Here is a 9468-nt window from a genome sequence, read left to right as displayed (position 1 = left end):
AAAAAACCTGTACCTTTGATAACATTCCATTAACTATGTAATGCACACAGCCGACCCAGACTAAGGCAATTCTGTCTCTTGGTAGGAGGCTAGCTCTTCCTCGAAAGCTTCTCTGACGGGACTCGGCTGCCCCAACCCCTCCTGTTGTCACAGTCATTTTTCTTGACCACAGCTTTCATCCAATTCCAATCCTGGTTCAGTGCCCCGCCCCCAACCCCAGACACCACCAACTCTTCCTTTCCCTAACTTAGCTGCTGTAGTCTGCCAAGTTTTCAGAGAGCACCATGAACAAACAAGTCTGACCTAAACCAGAGGCTCAACCTGAGGAAGGAGAGCCAGCATGGTCACGGAGGGTTATATTCTTGTCCCTTGCTCAGCCACCAACCAAATTTTTGTTATGAGTAATTTTTTTAGTTTTTTTTTTTGTTTTGTTTTAATTTTACCTGTATGGAGTACTTGTCTATGGGTATGTGTGTGGACCATGTGCTTACTTGGTACCTACGGAAGTCAGAAGGAGGCTTTGGATCCCTTGGAACTGGAGTTTAGATGGTTGTGAAACATGATGTGAAGCTGGGAATGGAACCTGGGTCCTCTGCAAGAGCAACAAGTGCTCTTAGCCACTGAGCCACCTTGCCAGCTCCACCAAAACTTCTTAACCACAGGCTTCTTCTGAGCTTGTGTTTCTTCATCTATAACATGAAGGAGTTTGCAACCACATCTGTGCGGTTCGTTAACATCTCAAGGTCTCGGTGTAGAGTATCGCCTCTAAACAAGACGTCTTATCTGGGCGGACCAGCTCTGAGTTTTTCCCCTGGATATCTTGTGCTTTGGTTGTTGTTGTTTCCCTCTTTTTGCTGCTTGCTTTTGTTTTATTATTTTTCCTATTTATTTATGTTGCGGCCGTGGCATGTAGCTGAGGATGACGTCGAGTGCATGAGCCGCCTGACTCTGCCGAGGCTACAGACATGCACCATGGTTGTGCTGCGGGCTGCTCACCTGTGTACTTACTAATTCCTGCCATCTGAGCTGACACAGAATTACCTTGTCTCTGGTATAGCGTGTGGTGCTTCACCCGCTGAGCCTACTGACCATATGATAACTTCATTGAGGGGACCCTGTTCATACATCCACTGAGCACATAGTACGTGTCAAGTAAATATTGGTAGATGTAGCTTTCCTCTTCATCACAGGAAACAGGAACTGGCTGAAAACTATTAAGAGAAGTAGGGGTGAGGGTGCCTTAGCAGAGGTGAAGGTGGTGGCGAGGAGGGCGTTTTAAGTGACCTGAGGTAGGAGTCCACCTGAGGCAAGTGTGCACTTGCCGGAGCACCGCCTCTGGTCCACTAGCCATTCCGTGACACTGCTTTCTCTTTCTGTTTCTTAGAGCTGTCATCCTCTTCTTCTGTAAGCTGCCACCATGACCCTGACCAAAGGTTCCTTTACTTACTCCAGCGGGGAGGAATACCGCGGCGAGTGGAAAGAGGGTGAGAAGAAGCTCTGGGGCAGCCATCAAGTATCACTCAGTTCCCACTGCAGGACTCGGCTCCACATAGAACCTTTCCTTTATGTCGGGGCTTAATGAAGGAACTAGAAATGAATGCAGTCTCTACTCTTGGATGTACAGTGCTTTAACAGTCTGTTGTCTTAAATGTGAATGTGCCCAGAAGAGCCAAGTCAACTCTTTGGTGTGCAGTTTAGAGAGCTCAGGATTCTGACTTTCCTACGACAGCTTTTTACAGCTGGGAGTAATCTATTCTTAGGGAAAGCAAAATGCTTTGGAGCTGTGACCTATGCTGAAACTATACCGAAAGCACTTTAATGGTTCACTTTGGAAAGTCAAGCTGGCCACCTTAGAGTCTCCCAGTGTTCAGTCGTAGCAAGCCACGAAACTGCCCCCAAGGAGACGGGCCTTTCCACACTCACAGGGGCGAAGGGCAGCTTTTGGTGGGTGAGGTTGTAGAAAACCATGGGATGCTAAGCCAGTGAGGAGGGACCTTGAAGCTTCCCCATTCCAACCTGGTACCTGTCCTTCTCTTCGCTCAGGCCGGAGACATGGCTTTGGTCAATTGGTGTTTGCAGACGGTGGCACCTACCTGGGTCACTTTGAGAATGGGCTTTTTAATGGCTTTGGAGTCCTGACCTTCTCAGATGGCTCAAGGCAAGTATTAAGTCATTCCTTTCTCCATCTTTGAACTGGCAAGACTCTAATACAGATATGGGCAGTGGTGGTTGTCAGTTCAACCCTGAGCTTGCTCAAGCCCTAAAGAAAACAGGAAAAGAATGAACAGTTCTTTTGTTAATTACTTTGCTTTTAAATTTTTTATTTATTCCTATGTGTTCTTTATTTGTGGAGGGTGCACCACATGCTTGTGATGGTCGGAGGAGTCAGTTCTCCTCTTCCACCATGAGGGTCCCTAGGATTTAACTCAGTTATTAAGTGTTGAGACAGGTTTCTTTGGTCTAAGCCATCTTGCCTGCCTTTATTATTTTAAAATAGATGTGAGAGCCAGGCATGGTGGCGAATGTCTATAATCCCAGCACTGGGGAGACAAAGGCAAGAGAATCCTGAATTTGAGGCCAACCTGGGCTAGATAGCAAGACTCTGTCCCTAATTAAAACAAGTATATCAAATTAAATAGTTATAGCCGGGCTGGAGAGATGGCACTGATTGCTCTCCCGAAGGTCCTGAGTTCAAATCCCAGCAACCACATCGTGGCTCACAACCATCCGTAATGAGATCTGACGCCCTCTTCTGGAGTCTCTGAAGACAGCTGCAGTGTACTCATTTATAATAATAAATAATCTTTGGGCCAGAGTAAGCAAGGTTGACAGGAGCAAGCAGAGGTCCTAAATTCAATTCCTAGCAATTACATGATAGCTCACAACCATCTGTATAGCTACAGTGTACTCATATACATAAAATAAATAAATAAATCTTTTAAAAAATTAGTTAAAGCTGGGCAGTGGTGGCGCACACCTTTAATCACAGCACTTGGGAGGCAGAGGCAGGTGGATTTCTGAGTTCGAGGCCAGCCTGGTCTACAGAGTGAGTTCCAGGACAGCCAGGGCTACACAGAGAAACCCTGTCTCAAACAAAACAAAACAAAACAAAACAAACAAACAAATCCAAATTAAATAGTTATGAAATTGGAAATGCCAAGAAGGTGAGTGACTGTCTACTCTACCTCTGTTCACTTAAATTCGCTTTCCTTGTCTGGGCATGGTGGTGCACGCCCTTTAATCCCAGCACTCAGGAGGAAAAGGCAGGCAGACCTCTGTGAGTTGATGCCAGCCTGGTCTACATAGTGAGTTCTTAGACAACTCTGATACAAATATAACATGACTTTTGTTATACAGAGAATTCCTTTCCTGGAATTAAGACTTCACATTACATAGCCTCTGACCCTTCTGTGCTACTGAGGAATGAATGGTCTAGGTGGCACTAGAAGAGTTCTGAGATGAGCTTCCCTCTGTACCTTGACTAACAGACACATTGACAAGTGCTTGCCTCCGTTATCCTGCACAGCTAACCTATGCACTAAAGGCTAACTTACATCTTGGTGTCTCTGCAGGTATGAGGGGGAGTTTTCCCAGGGCAAGTTCAATGGCGTCGGAGTCTTCATTCGCTATGACAACATGACCTTTGAGGGGGAATTTAAAAATGGCAGAGTAGACGGTTTTGGTAAGTTTCAGCTCAGTAGAATGGTAATTTAGGTAAATGTAACATGGATAGAATCCTTCCCCTTTATCTTAATTCTCCCGGGACTCTCTCCAGCAACCTGCAGTGCCCATAGCCATAACTTGTTCTTTTCCTTCAGCCTCGGCACATCAAGCTGAGCGGGAAACATTAGTGCCCTCTCCCTCTCTGTCCTCCTCACAGGCCTGCTGACTTTCCCAGATGGTTCTCACGGAATACCCCGCAATGAAGGTCTGTTCGAGAACAACAAGCTACTGCGGCGTGAGAAGTGTTCCGCCGTGGTTCAGCGGGCTCAGAGCGCCTCCAAGTCAGCCAGGAACCTCACTGCCTGACGGAGCTTTGGGCGCAGCTGGAAAGGATCTGTAGAGCAGTGGCATCCCTTGTATGCGTGCGAGGTGAACAAATGAAACGGATATGAGATGATGAGAATGACCTTGATGCCACAGCCTGGGAGGTGCTCCGTCCCCTGCCGACCAGGAGTTCAGTCGCAGAAAAGTGTGGATGGGTTTGGCCCCAAGACCCTGCGGCAGTTATGTCCTTCCCTGGCCCCGATGTTATCAAGAACAGGGCCTGCCCTTTTCTTCCTTGTTATCCCCAAGACCTTGGTTACCCAGTGCTGTGGCCTTCTCTCCGCCTGCTGTCAAACCATCTCTTCATTCTGCCCACCCTTACTTACCGCAGATAATCTGGGCCTGGACTCACAACCAGTCCTGTGTGCTACCATTGGAGAAATCAGGAAAAAGACAGGGGTGACTTAGACCACAGCAGCTCTGTGAAGTCCAGGCCAGAGCTCTTCTGGGGGTTACCCACTCATTCACTGCAATTGGAGGCCTGGCTCCAGACTGGCCTCTGTGTCTTCTTATCCCTCCTCGGTGTAAGAGTGCGGTTTTCTTCCTCCTCAGCTTTAGCTGCATCTTCCTTACCTGAGATACAGCAGACAGCCCAATCCCCATCTGTGCCTCTCTCTCCCCTTAGACATCAGACAGGATCCCTTTATAGAATAGCCAAGTAAGAAACCAGTGTAAAAGTAACTTATGACCTGCACTCTTTACTCACTCCATCCAGGCTTTCTATGGAATGACCTGGAATCCCAGGGAAGGCTTGCACTGAGAGTTCCTTCCCAGCGTACCATTGGATCAGGCTCACTGTCCCCTGGGTGTTCAAAGACATGGGTCCATCCTAGTGTGAGAACTGTCTAGCATGGGCTCCTCCTTTTGACTCTGGAAGCAAGAGTCTTGGCCCTCAGGCCTGGGACATATCTTCCTGCCAAAATGATCATAAGGTCTCCAGTTAGCCTAGTCCCAGTCCCAGCCCCAGTCCCAGCCCCAGGCCCCATCCTCCAACCTCTCTCAACAGCAGACTGTGGTGGAAATTATAGCTGTGTGCCTCTATTTATTATCTGAACTGTACTGTAGAAACAAGTGTTTATAGGAATAAACCAGTCACCAGAACTGCCTATAATTTGTGTTATGAACTTTCTGGACTTGGGGACTCACGAATGTCAACCTGTTTAATATTTATGGAAACAGCTAATACTGAACACTTTGCTATGTGATGTCATCTGTTTCTCAGAACCCCTGTGGGGAGCTGGAGAGAAAAGCCAGTCAGTGGAATGCTTGCTATGCAAGCATGAGGACCCGAGTTCGATCCCCAGCGCCCGTGTAAATAGCTGGATGTGGCTGTGCATGCTTAGACTCCCAGGTCCAGGGATTCAAAGACAAAGTATCTCTGGGGCTGACTGTCAGGCCAGCTTAGCCTAGCCTAACTAGTGGGTCCCAGGTACCAGAATGGACAGCTCCTGGGGGACACAGAATGTCAACCTATAACTACACACATACACACACACACACACAGAGAGAGAGAGAGAGAGACCTTCTGTGAAGTAGAAGGCATGAGGTTTTTAAAACCAGCAGGTTCAGGTTGTTCAGGCCAGTAAGTGGCAGACTAGATGGGGTTTCTGTCCTACACATTCTGATTATAATTCCCTTCCACTGGATTCCTTTCACCCTGAGCATCAATGTCTACAAGCCCCAATACCAGTTACTGCCAGACCCACTGGGTGGCCTCAAACAAGTTATCTCCTGCCCATGTTTCCCTTTTTCTGCACCCACTAACAGAACACCTCCACCATACTAGCTCATTTATTTACACTTCTTCCTCAGTCTTCCCTACAGCTCTGGGAGAAAGGTTTAGTCTAGCTGAGTCTCAGGGAAATTAGGGGACTACTCCAAGGCCTCATAAACACCAGGGGTCCCAGTCTTAAACCCAGGGCTGTTGAAGCCCAAAGGCTGAGCTCTTAGCCAGCTTTTTTGGCTGCCTCTCCTGGCCCCCCTTTTCCTATCAGCCCTAAACCTCCTCTTGTATAAGCCCCACTGCTCTGGAAGGTGGTCATGAAAGAAATACAAGAGCCATTGCCCCAGGCTTTGATGCCATCAGACACTTACTTCTGATTGGTGATTATCTTTAATAGTCTTCTCTAGCCTCTGCCCCAAACAGGGACCTGTTCTCTATTTAATGAGTAATTTAAACTTTCTGTCTTGGCTTCTCTGCTGCTGGTCCTGCGTCACCACCAAAATGAACTGAGCATTTTGGAGAAGGCCGTCTTTTTGATTGATGTGTCTGAGCGTTTCTAAACATCTCAGCTGAGTCCTTTTGTCTCTCTGTCATTCAAAGCCAGTGGGAAGCTGGGGGAAATGGCTTACTTAGTAAGCAAAGGGTTTGCTCCACACACATGAGGACCTGGATTTGAGCCCCCAGCACCCACATAAAAAGCCAGGCATAGTGGTGCATGCCTGTAACCCCAACACTGGAAAATAGAAGCAGGCAGGTCTCAGACAATTGATGGCAGCCCTGTATGGCCAAAATGACAAACTCCAGATCTAATGACAGACCCTGCCTTAAAGAAATAAACTGGAGAGTGATAGAGGACGCCTGACGTCAATCACTAGCCCCCAGCTTGTCTGTAGGAATAATTGCACGTGGTGTCTATACACATTAACAAAAAAAGTCATTACGTTTTCCTAGGCTACCTCTCTAATAGTGGGCTTCTGCTTGAGATTACTAAGGCTTTGCTCAGTGGTGAGAAAAGACTGACCATGCAGGTCCCACAGCCTTTAGGAAGATCGTTGGCATCTGGCCAGGAACTCTTCTCCATAGTCAATCAAGTCTCACTTGTTATATTTTATTATAGTAACGCCGTGGCCAGTTTTGATAATAAAAGAAAAGTACCTTCGGAGAAGAGGGTGGGCCTGTCTCAGTCCCAGTCTTCAGAATTCATACCTGGGCCAGTCAGACGTTGTCTAGAGTGTACATCATGTGTCTATCCACCAGGTGTCATGATCTACTAATGTGACTAGGCACTAGACTGTCTTGGTCATGCAACAGTGAGGATCAAACCTGGAGACAAGACTCAGAAGTGAGTGAGTTAGGAAAGGACTTCAAGGCTGGGATACAGCTTGGATGCCTTTCAAAAACAAGAGACACATTCCGATCAGGCCATCCCTTTCCAGCCACGTCATGCACAATCAAGATTTCTAGCCTCAAGTTAGGAGTGGCAATCCGTTCAGTAGCCAGTTTGCTTGGTTTCCAGCTACACCCCTCACCCTTTTGCTAGGTTCCCTGGATCACCCACCTTAGCACAGAATAAAGTACCCACAATGGAGACAAGTAAGAGAGTGTTCCTTCCTGGTAAAGGGTCTCTAGGGATTCTGTGTAGTGTGCAGAGGTGAGAAGCCACAGGCTGTGAAGAGGAGGGGAAAGCTGAGAGCATTTGGGAAAGGAGCTCTGTGGGGGCGCTGAGTAAGAATGGCTCCCATAGGCTCACAGACTTGAGGGCTTAGGGGTGGCACTGTTTGAAAGGATTGGGAGCTGTGTGCCTTATTGGAAGAAGTATGTCACTGGAAATGGGCTTTGAGGTTTTCAAAAGCCCAAGCCAGACCCAATGGCTTTCTCTTCCTGTTCCCTGCAGATCCAGAACTCTCAGCTACCTCTCCAGTCCCACGTCTGCCTGTGTGCTGCCGTACTTCCTATCATGATCATCATGAACTAACCCTCAGAAACTACAAACTCGATTTCAATGTTTTCCCTTCTCAGAGTTGCCGTGGCAACTTTAGAGTTAAGGACACAAGGGACTCTCCCTCCATGACTAAGGAGAGCTGCTGAGTCTCCCTTATAAGAGTTGTTCATAGCAATAGAAGGACTCTGAGACAGACGTTGGTACCAGGGAGCAGGGTATTGCTGTAACAGGCCAGGCTATGCTTCTTGTTTGCAGAATGTGGACTTTGGGACTTAGGATTAGGAAAGCAGCCAGACACTGTCAGTGGGGTTCAATGGGCCATCCTAGCAAGTACATGGAAGACAGCGGTGCTGAGGGCAATGCATAACATGACGGCCACACTCGTGAGGTTTCAGAGGGAAAGAGTAGTATTAAGTGGCCGAGAGATAACTGCTCTGGTGATTATTTTCTCGAAATGTGGCTGCTTTTTGCCCTGTACAAAAACATCTTCTGGAGTCTAAATTGAAGAGTTTTGGATTGATACAATTGGCAGAGAAGATGTCAAGACAGCCTAATATTGACTTTGTCACGTGTATTTAGTGGCCAGCCTTATGCAGGAAAAGGCAAGAGGGGCAAGGGAAAATATAACGTGCAAGATATACAAAATAAAATAATTTGAGGAGAAAAAGAGCACCCGGAAGTTTACTAGAATTAAATTCAGTGCCTAGGGAGATTAAAACGTTTAAAGAAAAGCCTGATGTTAAATGGAATAAAGAGAGTGGTGAGCTCGGAGAAAGATGCTACCCAACAAAGCTTTCAACTTGGGAAACAGTTGGGAAACAGTATGAAGGAAAAGCTTACACAGTGGAGGAATCCATCAAAAACAGCTACCAGCTACGTGTATTTGAATGAGAGGGGAAGGTTCCAGCCCCACCAAGCAGCAGAACTTGGCAGTTTGGGACACATGGTTCAGACTTTAGAGTTAAGGATACAAGAAAGGGGTTGTAGACTCTCCCTCCGTGACTAAGGAGAGCTGCTGAGGCCAGATGTGTGTCTGATGTGTGTCAGATGTGTGTCAGCATGGAGGCCCAGGGCGGCCATTGCGAGAAGCTGTGAAAGCGAATCCTGGAACCCCCATGATGTTGGAGATGCCAGAGTCGTGGGATACCGGCTGAGGAAAGCTACTAACAGGGAGTGTAACCAGCCCAAGAGAAAGAAGCATGCTGCTCTCAACGAAACTGAAAAGAGATGGAGATCTAAAGAGCACTTTGGCATCAGCCGTGGAGATGCCGAGTTTGGAGTTTGCCCAGCTTGTTTTAAGGCTTGTTTTGGTCCAGTATCTTCTAAGTTCCCATTTCTCCCTTATGGCACAGCAGTGTATATATATATATATTCTGTGACATTGTATGTTGGAAATATCTGATCTGGTTTTTTATTTTGATTTTACAGTGAGACTTTGCACTTTAAACTTTAAACTTTTTTTTTGTTTGTTTGTTTTTTGTTTTTCGAGACAGGGTTTCTCTGTAGCCCTGGCTGTCCTGGAACTCACTGTAAACCAGGCTGCCCTCGAACTCAGAAATCCGCCTGCCTCTGCCTCCCAAGTGCTGGGATTAAAGGCATGCGCCACAACCGCTCGGCTTAAACTTTAAACTTTTAATCAGTCTTCAGACTGATAGACTACAGAAACTTTTGAAGTTGGACTGAATGCATTTTGCATTATAATATGGCTACTGGCCTATGAGGCCTGGGGTGGAATGTGGTGGTTTGATTAAGAATG

General features: G+C 47.0%; 1 protein-coding gene across 1 annotated transcript in view; it reads left to right on the top strand.

Moving 5' to 3' along the window:
- Window positions 1-5158, top strand: part of Morn4 (MORN repeat containing 4) — an 11606-nt gene extending 6448 nt beyond the window's left edge. Inside the window, exons 2-5 of the mRNA XM_021151750.2 lie at window positions 1385-1484; window positions 2044-2158; window positions 3573-3682; window positions 3881-5158. Of these exons, the coding sequence (XP_021007409.1) occupies window positions 1418-1484; window positions 2044-2158; window positions 3573-3682; window positions 3881-4029 (441 nt within the window). The 5' untranslated portion in view covers window positions 1385-1417 and the 3' untranslated portion in view covers window positions 4030-5158. The remainder of the gene's footprint in view (window positions 1-1384; window positions 1485-2043; window positions 2159-3572; window positions 3683-3880) is intronic.
- The last annotated feature ends 4310 nt before the right edge of the window (window positions 5159-9468 follow it).

This window comes from Mus caroli, chromosome 19 (genome assembly GCF_900094665.2).
Source record: "Mus caroli chromosome 19, CAROLI_EIJ_v1.1, whole genome shotgun sequence".
Lineage (NCBI taxonomy): Eukaryota > Metazoa > Chordata > Mammalia > Rodentia > Muridae > Mus > Mus caroli.
The sequence above is the reverse complement of the archived record's forward strand: the minus strand, read 5'-3'. Positions and strand labels throughout refer to the sequence as shown.